Source organism: Athene cunicularia (genome assembly GCF_003259725.1).
Source record: "Athene cunicularia isolate RWA chromosome 3 unlocalized genomic scaffold, athCun1 chr3_part1, whole genome shotgun sequence".
Classification (NCBI taxonomy): domain Eukaryota; kingdom Metazoa; phylum Chordata; class Aves; order Strigiformes; family Strigidae; genus Athene; species Athene cunicularia.
Window position 1 is genome coordinate 99,739,630 of NW_020799097.1, and position 20,422 is coordinate 99,760,051.

General features: G+C 37.9%; 1 protein-coding gene across 1 annotated transcript in view; it reads left to right on the plus strand.

Moving 5' to 3' along the window:
* The window catches only part of HHAT (hedgehog acyltransferase), a 236,509-nt gene that overhangs the window by 128,636 nt on the left and 87,451 nt on the right, over nt 1-20,422 (plus strand). The window contains exon 10 of the mRNA XM_026844624.1: nt 8,260-8,404. Within this exon, the coding sequence (XP_026700425.1) occupies nt 8,260-8,404 (145 nt within the window). The remainder of the gene's footprint in view (nt 1-8,259; nt 8,405-20,422) is intronic.

The window sequence follows — 20,422 nt, forward strand, 5'->3', positions numbered from 1 at the left end:
GTGCTTCTTTGTTACTGTTACACAAATACAGCCTCCCTCTGTTGTTCACCTCAAAAATTAGTCCATACAATAAATGTCAGCAGTTACAGAAGTACAAATTAAAGCACTGAGGAACAGTTGTACTCTTGTCTTTCTGCTGTGCCTTGAGCTACAGAAACTTGCCACAGGGAAAGCAAGGTCTGTATTTGCTGAGTGTTTATCAGATGTCTCCATGGGGATTATTACTGTGTATTATTTATTTGTTAACATTTTCAGTTTCACAGTGACCGTGTAGGAGGGCCATAAGGACAGGACCAAAATGCAGCACTAATGATAGATGAAATTAGATCCTTTCCCAATTTGATTACAATTTAAAGGATAAAAATGTTAAAATGTAGATGAAGGAACTGAGAGAACCAGAATACGCAGAATGGGAACCAGAAGAACAAAAATAAGGATGTCAGGGACCTGACACAGAGTGGGTGGCGCTCTTGACCTGTCCTCCATGGGGAGAGCTGAGACACGTTTATAGATAATGTGCATTGTCATGACTTGGTTAAATTCCTTGTTTTAAACATAAACCAGAAAAGAGGATGGTGCATTTCAATGCTGTTCATTTCGCACTTTTCACAAGCTGCCACTTTAAAAAAAGAAATGTTTGGGCAGGTTCTTTAAGGGTGAAGAGTAAGTGTAGGAGCAAGTACAGAAATTTACTTCTGTGTATGTCAAACTTTCACGCATGCATCTGTAAGTGTAGTGCACACATACGAGCTGGTAGGAGGCTTTCTTGAAACAGAAGTGGGGGTTGGCTGTTTGCTGAGAGATGCTATAAATGCAGATCTTCTGGAAAATCTAAAAATGAACTGGTGCTAGTGCAAGACAGCATTTTGTTGAGTGAATGTTTAGTAAGACATCAATAGAGAAGATGAGTATCTTCTGAAATACTATATATAGCATTTATTCCTAAATTCAGAAACAAGTTCTATTTGTGAAAATAGATCTTAACTGACAGCTGCTTGATTTTAATTGTGTGGTCCTCTTTTTATAGGAGTGATGTAGGGAATTACAGGTCATTTGCATCATCCTGTCTCTTGGAAAAATTTTGTCCGTTCCTACCTTCATGTGTGAACCTTCCAGGAGCTAATTTTACCTTTGCTTTGAAAGGAAAGTATATACCTTAAAAAGAAGCAGGAGTTGACCTCAGGCCACAGTTCAGTTAGGGAAGAAGGGACAGAGCAACTGCAAGCAAAATAAAATGCCAGAAAAATAAAGCAAAGGGGAATGGGTCTTGGTTAGAGGTAGATGAAGAACAGAGCAAACAGGAATGATTAGCATATTTACTGAAGGGTACAGTGTATGTTGATGAGAAATTAAATTTATTCTTCCATTTGGTGTGGCAGTTGTTGATGGATGAGATCTGATATTATATCTTGTTCCTTTTCCCCTTGCAGGCCTGTCCCATATATTGTTACTGTTACAGCTCTGGGGATTCCACAGTTTCTTTTGGATTATTTCATAAAGGGATATTTTGCATGTGTACTCAACCAGACTTTTTTTTGTTGCTTTTCTGTTCTTTGGTACAGTCTCTACTTTTACACTATTCAGCATCTGTCCCTCAGCTTCCAAGTACAGGAGTAGGTATTATATTGACATGTCTTCTCATCAACTGCCTTTTCTTTGCTGCTACTGCTCTTCGAGCCTAACTTCTACCGGCATTTTATTAACGAGCACATGTAGTCCCTCCCTTCATTTCTGTAGTCTCCCAAACACACTTTTGTCACTATTACCCATTGACAGTGTGTATTGACAAATATTTTTAGAAGTTGCCCCACTCTTTGGACGCAACCCATGTTCATTTCTATTGCTTGCTTTAAAAATTAAATAAATTGACATGCTGTTTGGCAGAGCTTTGTCACAATTTTCAGCCTTTCCTCCGTCCCATCTGCTCCCCCAGCTGCTCAGTCACACCCTGCCCTCCATTTTCAGTGCTCCTAACTGCAGATAGATAAAATAGCCAGTAACTGTTAGTCAGGATGTGTTGCTTCCCTTCCCACCGTCCCATCTGCTCCTCACTCTCAGCTTTTCACCCGTGCTCTTGTTTTTATGCTGTCCCGTTATTTTTGGCAAATGGCTGCATTGCGGATGACCCAGATTCAAGGGATGCATTGAGGTGTTCACTCTTGTGGCAATGGGGTGATGATGAGAGTTTAGGGATAGACGCTGAAGTGTTGGCCTGTCATTTATCTAAACATTTTTTAAAAGAAAACACTTAGAAGTGCTTTTAAGATTGACTAGATGGTCTCTGTTGCTTCTGTAGAGAGGTAAACAAATTCAGGCCTTACTCTTCAGTTGTGAGGCAATGGGGGATGAAAACCAAAGTTCAGATCCTTAAACTGCGCTGGTAAAAGGAACCCCAGCAAGCAATTTGAGTGTTTTTCCAAGCATTTTTCTGATATGTATAATGGCGCCACCTGTGCCCCTCCTGTACTGCAGCAGCTTTGCCCACAAACGTTTTACCATTCGTCCCCTTCCTCCCAAAATCCTTGCAAATCCTATATAACAGATTATTGCAGAGAATGTTTCATTTAGTTTTTGAAACCTAAAGATGAGTCAACATTACATTAGCTTTTAGGCACTGCTTCTCTAGTAAAAACCTTCAGGAAATTAAAAGGGATGGAGCTTTCATAACTGTAGGAAGCACAATTACTCCCCTCATACACTAGGAGAGGCAGTGAAAGATAATGCAGGACTAGGTGTTATATTAATGGTAATTAATTTGCTTGATTTCTTCAACACAACAAATAGTGCAGTTTGTGTATCTTATTTTAGAATTATTGTGGATAATTTGGCTGATCGGTTTAAGTGGGAGAAGATGAAATCTGTAGAACAGATAGTAATTACATATTATATGTTTAAAAAAAGACAACTCTTCTAAAAATTGTACAAGATTATTTTGACCCTTTAAAAACCAAAGGCAGATGAAAATAGAATAATGTAATCTGTAGTGTTACAGTTTGTAGTACCGAGCACATGTTTCATGTCACTCTGGCCATAGTATCTGACAGTCTTATTCCACAGTGCATATGTTCCCATAAGAACTACTCAGCTGCTTCTCCAATTTTACCATACGCTCTTATTTTGCCATGTGCTTGGATTATCAAGTTTCTGGAAGGGTAGTTCAAAAAGGAGTAAGTGTTGTGAGTCTCTGTTTTACTCCATGAAGATGGACACTTGTTCAAATTGCACCAAATTTAATTCCCTTACATGGGACTTGTTAAAGTATTTTTAGTATGAACAAGCTTGATAACATCACTGACTTTATGTAGAAGTTTTCTTTAATCTGTCCCAGAGCAGCTATATAAATGAGATGCGTTGCGAATGCAGCATGCATAGCTATTTTCCATCTTCTGAGCACTTGCCAGGAAGTTACCAGCTACTGTCTGTCAGGGGAGGCTTCTTGCCACATGTCACCCTGTCATCAGGGTGGGTTTGCAGTGTGGGGGAAAACATGCAACCCAGTTGCTAAAAACAGCGTGATGCATGTGACCTCCTCTCAGAACAAGCTACTGCAAATGGATTCAGCAGCTCTCTGAATAACGAGCATTTGAGACGTGCCAAATCACCATGGTGCCACCACTGTTGCTAGAAAAAGTTTAAGAATGGTTGCTGTAGGAAGATGTAGGATTGGGTCTCTGATAATATACTGGAGAATATATTTCTGTAAAAGAAGACTTTAGCCTGATATTTTGTATAGGACTGCCTAGTTTGACAGCTGTACTGAATTCCATCTCAGGTATCTCCTCAACTTCCACGTGGAAGGGTGGATGACTTATTCTGGTCAGTATTCCCCAAAGTATTCTCACTGTTGTTGTCTAGCTAGTAGATGTAAATGCATTTAGGAAAAGCACTTCTGGACCCTCAATTTCATCTCTCCATGGCATTCAGTTGTATTGTTACACACAGTCCTGTAAATCAGTAAAAATGATAATTTACTGTTTGTTAGCTCTAACTCATCTTAGAGATAAGTTCTTTTAAATGATGTTCTGCTGTCTTCTGCCATGTTTGGTTGTTTCTCACATATAGTGGTGTAATTGCTTTGCAAAAGTAAATGAAATGTGTATTTTCTCTCACATCCCCTCTGACTTCAAAATTCCACTATGTCATTTAACTTCACTCTTAATTCTAACCTAAATTATCTATTCTGGTGCATGTTGTCCTTCATAAGCTATCTTTCTCAAGAAACAACGGTTGTACAAGCTTCCTATTTGTGGCTTGTCTTTCACTTAAAGACTAAATGTGACATGCATGTGTAACTGGGAATAGGTTTAGGAATGGGAATGTTTGGACTGTGCAAATCCTTTTCATGCCTGTCTTCTTCCACCCCTCTCAAACACATACACAGATTTTACTTTTCAAGGTACCGCACTACCTGATAGTGGTTTTGTAAGATAACTGAGAAGGCCAATTTGAGAGAGGTCTGATGGTAGCCGATTTTGCTAGACCCAACAGTGTTAAGAGAGAGGCTTTTCACAAAAACTGGCAAAAATATCTGAAGCTGGCCTTCGTTTACAGCAGGGTTTGGATTGGAGTAAAAACCCAAACTCTCATTCAGTTCCAGGAAAGGTGACCTGAAACAGCCTTTCTGAGTCACCTCCTGTGTCATGTTGCATGCCTTTGGACTGAGTATCTTGACAATATGTCTCTTTTTTTGTGTAGTTTAAATGCTACAGTCCAGTCACAGTGTGTGGGGAAGTGGGGATGGTGGTGATTACTAAAAGTAAAGCATGATGAAGTATTGATGTGAGATTACAAGTAAGATGGAGCATTGAGGAAGGATGTAAATATTAGGATTTCAGCCAGGCAGCCACAGCTTCATTGTCATTTTAACACCAGGTGCTCTTTTGCCACTATCTTCTGGCCATATTTCCAACAGGAAAAGGGGAGAGAGAAAGAGACAGCAGTAAAATCCAGAGAAACACGACAAATCCATAGCAGCTGCTTGTATTGTTGCAATGGGAACATATTGTTAAAAGCATTAAATAGCATAATGAAGAGTTGTGGGTGTGGAGGGTTTTTTTAATTTTGTCTGCTTTGATGAAAACAACTTGCTGTATATTCAGAAAAATCCACATGCTGGTAGATATTTAAATCACAGATGTTATTATGGATTGTCTAGACCAGCTTTATTCCTTTTCTATGGGTAAATTAATGCTTCCAGTTTATTTATTTGAGCACAGTAGCTGCTCAGGTACTTTCATAGTTAGCTTTTTCTAGATGACATGAGATGTTTAAAGAACGTTTTCTTTTTTTACCTTTGTTGCAGCTGGCTAAAAGCTGCATTGAAATCAGAGACTCTCAGGAAAATGTCTACTGATTTTTGGATCAGTGCCTAGCAAAGTTAATGGAAATTAGCTACAGCAAAACCCAGAAAGGGTTCAATGTTTGCCTAAACAGTTTCTGTTTTAAACTACTCCCTTATACCTTATAAATGACCAAAGGCTTTTATGGTCTGTACTACAGTTAGTCTAGATTGTTTAACACATAAGCACTTTTGTAGAGGGTGACATATTATATGTGACAGGTTGGGTTTTTTAGTAACTATCATTTTAAAAAAAAAGCGGCAGAGCTTTTTTAGCTATTCCTGTTTGTCTTCATTTTGCTGCTTTGGGTTGCAAAACAGGCAGACCTCACAAACTTAACCAAGTCTAATCAGTGCCTTGGTGGAAAATGCAGTCCAACACCAGCTCTCTGGTGGGTTGTCCATCTCTTAAATCTTTCTTACAGCTCTACCACAAGGTTCTTTTTTTCCCCCCTTTACTAATTAAAACTGTTTCTCTGTAGAGTTGATGAAGAAGTTTGATAGGCAAAGGGAGAGTGAAGGGTAAATCTGATGATAGACTATGCTCTGTAGATAAGCTACAGCTCAATCAGAATTAATTAGCATGGTATAAGAAGAGGGTAAGTTTGGTGACTTAACACAAAAGTTCAAGCTGGCATGATCATAACTGCTTCTTACTTAAACTTGGTTGTTAATATGGATTTAGTAGCAAAATTTTTAATATCTCTATCTGAATACACTAATGCATTCTGAAAAGGCGTACATTTTTCATGTATGGAGCCATGCATTCATAGTGTGCATTTCAGGAAGAGTCAAACTAAAGATATCTTCTGAGGGAGAAGGTTTTGGAAGTCCTTGGGCAGCTTTGGAGTTGCAGTACTAGAAAGGGAAAAAGTTCCTTCACTAACTGTTGTTTCCTGTGAATAATTATGGTTATCTTATGTTCTCTATCCTTGTCCTATGATGATATAGTTTTCATCTAAAATTTTTAGAGAAAAATCTGTCTCTGTTTTCAGACATGTATGTTTTTCATAGTGTTGTATGGAAGACTGACCATTGCTGTATTATGCATACAGAGTACTTTTCCTTGAAGCTTATCTATCCCTAGTTTTGTGCTGACTCAGACTCATACACTAGATATAGTTCTGACTGGGGCTAACATTCAATTTACCAGAGATCTGCTTTGCAGTAATATGTTAAAATAGTATTTTTATGCTTGTAACTGTCATTTATTTTGAAGATTTGTCATTTTATAGTTTAGCAGTTGAAACATTTGTTTTGATGCTTACAAAGCTAGCATTTATTTGTCTATGAATGTATTTTTAGGTCTGTTTTAAGTATGTGTTTATGTTGGTTTAGGTATCTGAGCATGAATCTGATTGCAGCTATTAAAGATTAATTACTGCTCCTTTTGTTTGATGCTGCAGTCACAAGACTTTGTTTTCTGCAACATCACCATTTGTGATGTGAAGGCTGAGGCACTCCTGATATTTTTCTTTCATTCCCATGCTCTGGAAAATGCTTATCACTTCACACAAAGCATTCAGTCTTTTTGCAGATTCAGGCACTGTGTAAAGAGACTTTCAGCCCGGAGCCATATTGAACAAGATATTTTTCATTTTCCAATAGTAAGATAATATTTCTTTGTGATGTGCTGTAATGCTCTTTAGTATTTGTTCTAACAACTGAATATTGGAGGAAGCTAAAACTTTCTCATCCTTCTTTCACTGTCTTCTTGCAGTCTCTGTGTTGCACTTACACCTCAGGTGATAGTACAAAATATAGAATCAGAAAAATGTGAACTAGCATATGGTAGAAAGAGGCCTACTTTATTTGTGTTGCTACAACAGCAGTACTAAAACTTTAAAACAGTTATTTATACTTCTTAAACATGAGCAGTAATATTTTCACTGAAAAAAAAAGGGGGGTTGCATGTGTATTTAAATCTTTTTTTTTTTTTTATACGGAAGTATCTGTTTATTTGAATTAATTGAGATAACCAGTTCTGATCTGACTCTGGAATCTTTCAGTGAAGTCTTATTAATCAACCAAAGCATTACTGACTTCTGAAGTTGTTTGATGATGTGTGTTTTGTACTGAAGTGCTTTACTCCATATTGGAACCTATTGGATAGTATTATCAACCCCAGAAGCATGTTGCTGCTGTTTACATCCATCAGTAAAAATTTGCCAAGGAGTACATTTAGTAAGAAAAAAAAAAAAAAAAAAAAAAAAAAAAAAAAAAAAAAAAAAAAAAAAAGACATAGAATGTATAGAACTGTGTCCAGTTCTGGGCTCTTCACTACGAGACAGACATGGACATGCTGGCGTGAGCAGCCCAGCAAAGGGCCACAAGGATGGTGAAGGGACTGGAGTGTCTGCCATGTGAGGAGAGGCTGAGAGAGCTGGGACTATTCAGCATTGGAGGAGAGAAGGCTCGGGGAGATCTTATCCATGTGTATAAATACCTAATTGTAAGGAGGAGGAAGACAAAGCCAGAATGGGCACAAACTGAAATAGAAGAAATTCCACTTAAGTGTAAGAAAAAATTTTTTATTGTGAGGGTAGTCAAACACCAGCATAGTTTTCTCAGCAAGGTTGTGCAGTCTCCATCACTGGAGATATTCAAAACCCAACTGGATGCAGTCCTGAGCAGCCTGGTCTAGCTGACCCTACTTTGATGACCTTTCTAGGTAACCTCTAGAGGTCTCTTCCAACCTCAAGTATGATTCAACATCACTTTTTATCGTGAAATCCTACCCAAACTTAAATGACATTGGTGGGAGTTCTGCTAGATATTTTAAAAGCTTTGGGGTGTATTTCATAAGGATTTGAACTTCTGCATGAAAATTGTCTGTCATAGCTACCATGTCTTTTTCTAACGTTGGTTGAAAAATGATAGGGTTTCTTGACTTCATCTGCATGTTTTGTTTTGACCCTCAGGAGCATTTCTTCTCACCAAGAATTCGTCGTCGACTTCATGCTGTCCTAGCATCTGTTAGCACTTCAATGTTGATTTTATCAAATCTAATATTTCTTGGAGGAAATCATGTTGGAAAAATCTACTGGAACAGGATCTTTATGGAAGGCAAGTTTATTTTTATGTGCTTTCTAGATAACAACTTTCTAAATATTACTTTGGATAGGCTGAGCCAGATTCTTCTCTCAGTTCACTACCTGGGAGTAACTTTTTTCTGTTCCTGTTCAAAACGATCAAAATCTGTCTGACAAAATCTAAATAACTCTGCAGGCTTTGTGGCTACAAAGAAACACTGCCTTTCTCCCATCAAGTATAGAAAGAGAGTTAACAGGCTTCTCTGTCAGTGAAATCACTGAAGATCAAATAAATGTGTGAAATATTAGCCATGTTGGATTTTTTTTTTTCTGCTCTGTATTCATGTACATTAGTAAGGATAGGTGTACTGAAGTCACATATTCTGTGGAAGATTAGTGAATGAGATCTGCATAATTGAGCAATTAAGGTTTTTTTTTCTAGTGGATCTGTTGTCAGGGTAGGGACCTTCTGACTATTGAGGACAAGGTTTGAGCATGGGGTGAGAACTTGGGTGACAGTATCAGCCTGAGGTATTGCTGAATAAGTAGGATGCAGCATTGTGCTGTTAGCTGATTCAGAGGACAAATCCAGCTTTTTTTTTTTTGCTTTTGCTTTTTTTTTTTTTCCAGAGCTCAGTGTAAGCAGGACTGGTTTTCTTCTTAGTTTCCTATTGCTGCCGGGGCCCCACACTGTCAAATAAAGGTCTTGCAGAGGAATATTTCTTCCTCATGAGGGAAGTACTAATAGGCTCTGTGCCTGGAAGTGCTCTCCTACAAAGACTGCTGCCTGTTGCTCCTTTATGCACCTTCATGTTCCTCCTCTTGCTCCTTGCAGTGGTTTAGAGGCCAGCTCTGGGGTTCCTACTTAAGCATCTCAGAATAATAAAGGTATTAAAGAGTAAGTTATGTGTATAAACTGAACAATTTGTCTTCTGAGCTAAAGCAAAAAAACATTTAAACAGCCCGTTTTTAGCATAAAGTATAGTGAAGCTTTTTGTTAATACTGGGCAGAGAAGATGGGTGAAATACTTGTTCAATACTTGTTTGGGTTTTGCTCTTAAAACATGAAAGATTTCTTTCCTATTTTCTTAAAAAGGCTTAATTTTTTCTTTGTTTCCTCCTAGTTAGCTGGCTAATAGTTTCAGTAGAAAAAAATAGCTGAGAGAGTAAGTTTGGAAATAAAGTTAGACATCACTTCTTATCTACTGAAACAAAAAAAACCCAACCCTGTGAAACTGACCATTTCAGGTTTATAGCTTCATGGAAATTATTTCCTTAATGCAATTTTGTATATAACAAATGGATAAAGTAGGCCTTTCCTCTTTGAAAGGGTTAGCAGTTGGCAGAACCGTGGGGTTTACAGTTGATGAAGGACAGTGTTTTGGCAAGTAGAACAGTATTTAGTTAAACCGGATCAAGCATTGATTGTTTTTATAGGTTTGGTTTTGGTGGGGCTTTTTTAGTAGTTGTTTGGTCTATTGCTCTGCATATAGCTTGAGTACATATTAGGTACCAGGTGTCTAAGATAGGAATAGCAAATTAGTTTAGTCATTTGCAGCTTTGTTTCCATGATGAGTTAATCAAATTAACTTTATTTTTAGAACGTAAGAGCTTTTGCTTAGTGCAGCTCATACTCTACTAGTAGAAATCTCAGTGTTAAGCTTTATATGCCTGTAATCTTAGATCACACAGATGACTCTGAGTGTATTCTATTACTGCTTTATGGTTCTGACAACTCTTATGTACAAATGAAGATTTTATTGCATCAACACTCCTGCTCCATTGTGGTTTTCCTACTACAGAACAAATGCTGGGTATTGAAGGCCAGTAAAATCCTGAAGCACTATTCAGAACTGTGGTCTTCAATTTAAAATAAATATAAGTGATGGTCTGTAGGAGATGTAACAGAAATCTATACATACATTTGGAGAGTGCAGTGCTGAAAGATAAATAAATTTTTATGTAGTCTGTGCTGTTCTGATATATTCAAACCAAACTAAATGCTACAATATATATTCTGGTCATTCCTTTGTTATCCCAAGGATAGATGAGATGATCTAGCTGCTTGTCTTCAACTCAAGTTTTTGTCATTACCTTCATAAAAAGTTAGCTGGGTATATGCTTGACTTGTTTGAAGAAGTAAGGGTGGTGGTAGTGGGTGGGTGTTCGGTGGGCAGAAGGGTGCTTGTTTTGGGTTTTTATACTTTTTCTGGTGTGATGCAAACAATATAAAGTTCCCATGAATTAAGATTTTCTCTTGTGCACTGTGATATTGAAGAGCTTTGATTAGAACAGCTGTTGACCTCCCATCAGTGTCTTGTGAAGAGTAGTCAAGAAATCTGTAAGGTACTCTCAAACCACTTCTCTACATGATAACCAAATCTGTGTCCTTGCACTTGGTAGACAAAGCAGATTTATAATGTCCAGTACATTACTAAGATCTGCAAAATACATATCTAGTTACTTTGAGTCAATAACTGTTAGCGTTGAGTTGAGAAAAAAGAAGATACTTCGTGAATTTCAGGTTAAAATATTAAAAAAAATATTCTTGCTCTATTTAAAACCTTTTCTGATCTGTTTGAAATTCGTCTTAGGTCATGAAACCTAGGCAGGGTTTTTCACCACTTAAAAAAAAAAAAAAAAAAAGTAGGGAGTAGACATCTGCATTTGGAGGACATCTCAGCAACCTGGGCAGCAGGACTTGAGACTAGTTGACTGAGGAGGCAGAGGGCTCTACAGCTGTAGTATAATAAAAAAATCCCTCTACATAAGGAATAGAGACCAGGTAAGGAATAGAGAACTGTGGAAAGCAAGCTGTCCACCTGCACATCAGCTGCAAAGAATAATCAGTTTCTTTGTTCAAATCCCACAAAATTATGTCTACAAAGATTTGTACATGTACAGATAGGAAGACAATAAGAGAATTAGATGTGTTTCAGTCTGTAAATATAATGGGCATTTGTAGGTCATTAACAAAATTAATCAAGAACATACATGCTAAACTCAAGTAAAAAAATGCATCTCAGAGCAGAAATCAGATATCCAGGTTTAGATGCAGCTTTAGGTGTTGTGCATGGCATTTTCAGGTCTGGCATGTAAATGCACCTCAGAATACCCGTATTTAAAAACCCTAAATGCCCAATGTGTAGCACTTTGTAGTCAGAAATTATGAGTTCTGTTGTATAATATATAAAAACAGTGCTTGGAGAGCAGTTTCCCATTAGCATGTGTGTGACAGTGATGCAGATTTAAAATGGCTAACTCTTAAAAGGAAATTTTACTAAAGCTGAAGATGTACAAAATGCACTTCTGTTTTTGTTCTTTGGTTACTGAAGAGGATCTACTGTGTTCTTTTGCAAAGATTTAGTAAATCTGTACAATTGCCTGAGAGTGAGCAGGACAGGACTTGTACATGAAAGCAGTTAAAGCTCAGGACAGCGTAGTCAGTGCAAGGACAGCCATGCAAGTGAGCTATCTTTGTTATCAGAGCTTTGTGGATTGCTTTCTAGGAACAGGATTGATATGAGGCTGTTTATCATGGGTGGTAGCTTCGGATGGTGCAGTACTCCTTTCCATTCCATAGTTACCCCTTTTCCGGGAATTCTTGCTTGACTGATACTTGAACTGTTTTGCAGTACCTTGGCAGTGCTTTCCACAGCTCCCATACCACTGATGAGGAGAGTTTATATTTGAGCATGCCAAGTAGCAGTATTTTTTAGCATTTGCTTTTCTCTTGTGAAAAATAATCTGGCTTTAAAATGAATTTCTGTGCATCATTAAAACCACTATTGTCAAAATTATGAGAGCAGGGGGGTATGTGTCTCATGTATGTTTATTTGTTCTCAAACTGTTTGGACCAGCCTCAGTGCTTGTTTCTAAAACTTAGGGTCAGTGTCATAAGCTATTTAGGAAGAGAAAAGTTCCTGCAACAGGCATTTGCTTTGACTTTTTTTTAGTAAGGCTTTTCTCATATGAGATACTGTCATTCTAATAAGAAAGCAGGAGAAATGTCTTCTACGTAACAAACTGCTTTTAATTCTGTATTCAGAGTAATTAATTAATACTTCACTTCAAAATGAGGGGCTTCAGCGAGGGGGATTCTCTTTGGAAGGACTCTCTCCTGGGACTGGCGCTGTGCAACGCTTTTGGTTAAGATGGTGGGTTATTTTAGCAAGCATGGCCAAAGGCATTAAGCTGGGAGGGGACACAAGTACATTGGGTGATAAAAGTAAAAATGCTTCCTGCTCTTTTTCTGGTTTGCAAGGAGCAGAGTTCAGATTGGTGAGGAAAGTGAACAGTGCATGTCAGGCATATTTTACTTTGAATAGCTGCCTGAAAATTTGATAGCCATCACTTAACTATAAACCAGTACTTTAACTATCCTGTTTACCTTGCTAAATTGTGAGGACTGCCTCTCTTGAGGGCACTTAATTCCACACACATCTGTCTTAACATGGGATGAGATGCACTGTCACTCTTCACTGAGATCAGAGGCATTTTGTACAGGCTAGTTAAATTAGGTTGGACATCCAGCTTTTAGAAGGTCCTTTAGTAGGCATCCAGTTAAGAGTGAATTTCACTTTTGGTTAGCAATGATTTACGGCAGAAGGACAGAATTGGCTGGATGGGCAAAAGTCCTGCAATGAAGGGTGTCTGACTTTTCTACAAGATTGCAAACTTAGTGTATCAACAGTGTCATACCACTTAGAACAGAAATAGGCCTTAACATTGAGATGTGTTGACAGCAGTGTAGTATGCGTAAAATAACCTCTTCTTCTACATTGTGGTCTGAAGGTTAAAGATAAAATATGTCCAGTTTTGATTACCGCAGTTTAAAAAAATGCTAATCATCTGACAATTAGGGAGAGGGAAATACAGCAACATAATTGGAAGTTTAGGAGCCATCATCCTGAAATAAATGGCATTGTTTTGTTTTGAGAGGAAAGTACTGAGGGAAGAAAGAGGTTTAGAGAAGTTTCTGCAAAGAAAATGTTAATAAGCTATTCTGTATTGCCAGTGAGGTCAGGAGAAGAAAAAAACCTGTAAAACTTAGCAAGGAAGCTTTAGTTGAGGTAGGAAAAACTTCCAAACTGTAAGGCATGGAAAGTATTGAAACACATTACCTAGGTAAGCTGTTGGATTGCCATCTCTGGAGGACAGTCTCTGGGTAGACAAAAATCTGTTAAGCAATGAGGAAAGTATTGATTTCATTGTGGTGTAGGAGGAACCTCTGAATGGCCTCCAGACCCATTCCAAGCCCTCTTTTCTTTCAGTGCTTCATCAGCAGATACAGCTGTTTACCTGGAAAAGAAATCTGTGTACAGCACAGCAGGATTTTGGTTTGGATTTATTTATTTATTCAGTAAGTTAAGGACTATAGTAATGTACAAAAATGCAGTTTCAGTAAGATTTTTTTAACAGTTTCTTTCTGATGTTTTATCTGATGAGGAAAGAAACCCCATAGTGCTGTGCTTGAGGTGCAACTTAGTGTATGTCATGGTGCAATTTTAAACTACTGACAGATACTCTCATGAAGAAGTCTGAAATTATTTGCTGTTTCATACTTGCTCTTTTCTTCTAGCATTTAGGATGAAATGCATAGGGTTATATATGAATATTTCATTAGATAAATTTCTGAGAGCATTTAAAACCAATTGTACCATGCAAAACTAAAGCTGATTTGTTAGTGTCTAATATTTGTTCACTAACTGAAGATGGTGGAGCCTTTATTTTACCCCAGTTTTCCCTTTCCCAGCTTGCTTTGAAGCAAAATCAGGTTTTATTCTCATCAGAGTTCAGTGATTTGGTTAATTTATAGGGAAAAGAATATATTTTTTCCTCACTACTAGATGATTACCTGACAATTTATGAAGGCAGAAAGCCTTTGGACTTCTTCACATCTGTGCAGCCCTATCTCCGATTGTGTTTCATGTGACATCTTAGACACTGATTTGCAAGTGGGAATTTCCATGATAATGTCATACGAGATTCAGAGATTTGAGTGAACCAGAGGCTTGGGTGTAACACGTTTGGTGTAACATGCATAAATGTGGAATTTTTGGTGGGCTTTGGCAGAAACAGTAGACCATTATCTTATGACATTAAATTAAAATGATACTGTTCGCTAATTATACTATATCACAGTATTGAAGATTATTGTCAGAATTTGTATTTGTTTCATTTTATGTAAATCATGTAGTGAATTAATTGAGAATTAAAAGGGTATCAGGATCCTTCAAAACATCATCTTGGATTGCTGTTACCTTTAGAAGTTCTGCTCTTGATTTTGAAGACAGTGAAATTAGGTCCTTTTTCTACAAAAAAACCTCCAGTTGTGTATTAGTGGTTGAGAAGCCTTTCTGTGTTCAACTAAATCATTTAAAATCTGCAAGTTACTTATTGTGTAGCAACGCTGCTTTATGAGGTGTCAGTAACAAAAACCGATGAGATTCCTGTATTGACTGGTGATTGCTCTAGTCTACTCATTAGATACGTTGTTGATCACATGCCTCATTTGCTGTAGTAACGAGTGTAGGAGAAACATCTCAGGATGATCAGAAGTTTATATGACAGCATCTCTCCCTTCAGAAACTATCTGAATATTGCTAATTAGCTTAATTAACAGATTTAACACATTTTAAGGGCTGAAGGAAGCTAATAAAGAGTTGGTGCAAAGGGGTTTCTTTGGACTTTTAAACTCTGAGATGTTGCCAAATAGCATACAATGATGTATTAGGAGCCATACTGCACTTCAACTTCTGAGATCAGTAGCAGCGATATCTGTAAATATCTAGCTATGAAGGGGCTTAAAGATGCAGGAGAAATGAAATCATGTAGCAAAGGACCTTAAAGGAGGCCACAAAACCTGTCAGCTGAGGCGTCTCTGTGACATTGTGATAATTTGCTGTCCATTCTGTGCATTCTTGCAAAGCCTTCAAGTTTCTTTGCACCTCAAAGAAAGAGGGCTACTTCAGTGATTGACTGTTCAGCGTTGTTTGTTTTCAGATGGCCCTTGTTTTGGTTTGAAAGCTTCTGCTGTAGAGTAGCTGACTTACGGTTTTCCAGTGTTCCTGTTCTCCAGATTTTCACTTTTGCTGAGAAATCCCACTTGCTGCTATTATGCAGAAACTTACTTAAGGTCATTTTTTTCCAAAAATGCATTTATGAATGCTATTTTGATGGATTGCATAATTTAGAGAAATATTGCATAGTGGCAGGAATAGTCCTGAAGATGTCACATTTTTCCAAATGATTCATTCCTCTTCATGCACAAAGGAAACTTGTTTTTACAATCATTTATGTGACCTTGCTTGGTGGGTGCAGTTCATTGGGAAGTGAACTAGCAAAATATGAAGAAAAATGAATTTTGCAGTAATAAGGAGGCAGTGATTCTTTTATTTTTTTCCCCGTTCACCTCCCAAAGGATGAGAACTGTATGAAAGCAAATAGTCATATTATTTTGGGGGATTTTCTTTAGAGTTGAAACAGTAAAGCATGTACTGCCATTTTCTGTTGAATCACGTTGGTTTAAGACTCTCTTCTATGTGAAAACTACTGGAGCATTGCTGTATTTGAGATTCAACAGCAACAGTTGAATTTTGTAGTTTACCATTTGTCTTTACAGTCTTAGCACCCGATCCTGCAATCATATCATGCAGAAAGGACCTTCTATCTAGAAGGTTCCCCAACATCTGCAGGCGTGTCTGCTGGGAACAATATGATTGCAGGGTCAGAATCGGTCACAAAGAATCTACATCTCACGTAACATGTTAAAGCCTTTATTTTATATATAGCACGTGCGAGTACAAAGATGCGTGAGAGTCTACACTATAACCCTATGTACAGAGTTCACTGTTGTGGGTTATGTTGTATGTGACTTACAGAACAAAGTAAAATACATTGCACACAGAAAATGGGGAGTTGTTCCTACATCATGCTGCCTTTACAGCTCTTTTATAAAAGACAGCAAGTTTCCTGCTTAATGAGCTTTGCTGATCACAGGCAAAATGCCTCCAGATTTTCAATGACTTGGGTAAGGCTCATACAACCTTTTTCTTATCACTGTAACAATGTCAGTAAAGTGTAGGATGGTACAATGAGCAGTTGGTATAGTGGTTTGACCAAGTCCATTTTACAGATATAACCTTGCTGGTAGCAGTGTGCTTAGTGTGGAAGCTGGAATGAATGATACTGCCAAATGTGCATGCTCTGCTGCTGTAGCAGATCAGTACGTGCTGTTTTATCGTAGTCTGTCAGAGACTGAAGTAGTTTGAATGTGTAGACCCTTTATGTATTAAACATAGCATGTATGTAAAAAGTAAATTAGTTTTTGTCTCAAAAAGCTTAAAATTGCCATGACCTCATGACTGCTCATCAACATGTAATTCAGCTTGTAATTTCTATAGCAGAACTCAGCAAAGAAGTGAGAGGGTGTGAAGGGTTTTAAAATTCATGAGAGAATGTTTTAAAAACAATAATCTTGGTACACCTCTAAACCGTGTTGCTCTTTTTGGTCAATATGCACATAAAGTACAATGACAGACACATCAGCAAGCCATATAGGAATACCAGTGGAACCATGTTATTTGGGAATTACTAACAAGACCAGAATAATGCCCATTTCCCCTGTGAGTTGTAGATTAACCAGCAGGGACTGGGGCTGGGGGCTGCCAGAGCGGCAGTGTTGCTTCCAGAAGCAACATGGGAAGATGAAAGTGTGACTGTAATTATGACAAATCTTTTTTGTCATGCATGACCAGCAAGAGTAACTTCTGAAGACTGTTAGTTTTCTTTTCCATTCCAGGCCCTGCCTAACCTCAGTGTTGAGGGGCGAGGTAAAATTTCAGCTATACCTTGCAGAGGAAGAAGTGTAGTGACCTGCACTGACCGTGACTCTTTCTCTTCCCTGCCGTTGCATTTGCTGGCTCTTGCCATGCAAAATAGCCCAGCCAAGAACCGTAGGAAGGCAGAAGGTGATCATAGCTTTGCCTTCTCCTTCCCGTGTTTTTTTGACATACACAGCAGAAGTTTCACAGTCACTCACAGTAACATAGCCTGGTATAAAGCACTTCCTGTTTTATACTTACTGTGTCACTATGCTTATAAGGATATTTATACATAAATGAACTCATGGATGTGGTGGCATGTATGTAAGAGCCATAATTTCAGCTAAGACTGGCAACCATTGAGAAAAGTTCTCTGAAGAATGATGCAATCTTTCTTTTCCCTTATTCAGAAATTTCCAGGAGTCTTGTAGCTGCTACTTCTTTCTCATCACTGAATCCTATTTCTTCCTCCTGTCAGCCTCTTTCATCTGTCTTCAGATTTGAACTAGTCCTGACTCTTTCACTTTTTTCAAATGCTCATTGAGAAAACAGTTCCCAAATACAGAAAGTAACCATCAAACAGCAGAAACTGGAACACCAGCTGTATTTAGCTTTGCAATCATTGAGACTTTCATGACAACTTTCTAAGTTGTTTATTTCCTGAAAAGTGATGTTAAAACAGCATTGTGGGGTTCCACAATTACTGCCACTTGGAGGCTGCTAGATCAAATTTTCTCAGCTTATAGGAAAAAAAGACACTTTTTTCCAAATGCCAGCCTTCCATATCAGCCTGAGATTGGAAATTCAAGCTCTTTTTTCTGGATCTACATCTACAGCAGCAAAAGTGCATGGGTCACAAAGGAGGCTGATCCTCTTCTAAAAGTTACATTGCCCGTAGATGAAAAGCAGTTAAGAGCTTAGTTTTCTTACTAAGGAAGCTCTACAGAAGTTTTTACTAGAGCACAGTTCTGTTGCACAACTATGCAACATTTTTACACTAATGCTGCTTTGTGTAATGTGCTTTCTGAGTTCACAAAGATAGATAGTGGTCTCAGACTATATTAGCATCTTCCTATTTATCTCTGAATAAATTTATTTCAACCATCCTTAAATAGCCAATGTTTTTAAAGAATAAGAAAACTAAAAGTACGAGAATACTGAAGAAAAATGTCCAATTTGATTAGGCCTTGTCTCATTGTCTTGACTGTTGTTTTTGGGGTAGAGTTTTGGTTTGGGGTTTTGGGGTTTTTGTTTGAGAGAAACATTGTGCCTATATTTGATAACATTTATAGACTTACACCTTCATAAATCGTGACAGTTCTGTGAAACGTCTTCGAGCTCCCATCATCACATTTCTTATGAAATTGCATGCTGTGGCATGTTGTCTTAGTGCATTTGGTCCCAGCCCACAAAGATCTGAAACTGTGCAGATCTGGGATTTAAGTTCATTCCTGACTTGGAATATATCAAACTTTATGTAGGCTTGATCAAACCCCATGAGAAACTACACCATACAGTGGAGCAGACTTAGCTCCGATGTCCCTAAGGAAGCACCATGAGGGCAGAAGTTTGTTTCCTTCCTAAACAGCTGGGGGGTTTTTGCTTAGTGTTATACCACTCCCCTGATAATCTTCTGTTTAGTGTGGAACCTGTAAAGGATGGATGTACAAGGAAGCATGTGGCTCTACTACATTTTTTGATCTCTTCTGGGCACTGGCTTCCCCTGAGAAAATGGAGAGATACTTGTCTCTGACTCCTAAAGCCTCATTTCTGTCTGCCACAGAGGCTGCACCCTTGGGATATGGTGCTCTCCATTGCTATCATGGGCATGACTTCCAATGGCCATTTGAATACATGGTTTTGAAGTGCATGGTCCGTGTCCACCTAAGGTCTGAGAGGCCAGATAGAATTCAAGTACTAAACGGCACAGTTCCCAGAACTAACTAACTCTAGAAATGTTACATCTTTCTGTTAGTGCACGTATGTGTGTGTAAGTAACAGAATGTAGATGAGATACTAGACTAAATAAATGGAAGAAGTATTAGTGTCTAAAATTCAGTTGTAAAGTTGGAGAGCATCATGAGCGTTCCCAGTTACTGTTACAAATTACGTCTGATGCTTGCTGTTCATTCTGTAGTGAAATAATGATAAATTTCTGAGCAGGGAAATTCCTCAAGAACATTTCTCCCAAGAAAGTAATGGACTTCTAATATTAGGGTAGTTTTTATTTAATAAACTGTCATCCATTTTATCTTTCCCTGTTCTCACTATTTCCAAATTTCTTAATACATGGAGAGCACGTACAGAAACGCAGTTGTGACTTGTGAGGTTGCAGGTATCTTTCTAAGTATTGAATTTTCACTGTTACTAGGTTAGCTTAAAAGCCTGATACAAATGTCTTGACTTTCCATGCTTTAGCAAGATCCATTTTATTTCTGACAGCTTGAGATATCTGACTCTTTTTCCACAAATCTCTGTCAAGCTGCCAGACCAGTGTATTCCTACGCATTCTACTAGTTAGCAGTAAATGGTGCGAGTCATTTGTACCTATGGAGTAGCACACAAGTACTTAAGGGTCTCGAGCAGAAAATAGCTCTGTTGTTAATGAATGATTTAGTTATTTTGATTTTTTTTTAAAGCTACTTCCTTATTTTTGCACCTTGCATGCAAAAAATTCTGAACAACATGATAGGGTTTTTTTGTATTGTTAACATCCATGCTCCTAACCATGTAACAACATTGGACTATGGATTTTTATTACCATTGCGCTCTTTCATGTCGTTTTTATTAGACCCACAGCTAAGCCTTCTATCAAATATAATAATCCTTCTGCAAATTCTAGCTTAGACTTTGAAGCAATCCTGGGAGAAGAGTGACTTGTGTATTATAACAGAAATTATCCATAAAAATTTTCCCAATGGTGGGACTTTTATGTCTGAATAAAGATTTACCTTGTATCTGGATTGGACAAAACCTCAAATCTTGGTGCTTGTGTGGAGTATTGTTGTGGGAGAGTTGTTTGTCTCTTTAGAAATGTAATAAAGTGTTATTGAAGTAGTTGCATTGTTCACAAGAAGAAACATCATCTTTAGTAGTTCTTAACATTTGAAGAAAAGCGTAAGTATATTGTTCCATTATCTGCAGGTTAATATGCATCCTGCAGTGAGGAGTAGTTTGCAAATAATTAAAAATGTTTTAAACTTGGATTTTGTGACTATAATGCTTTG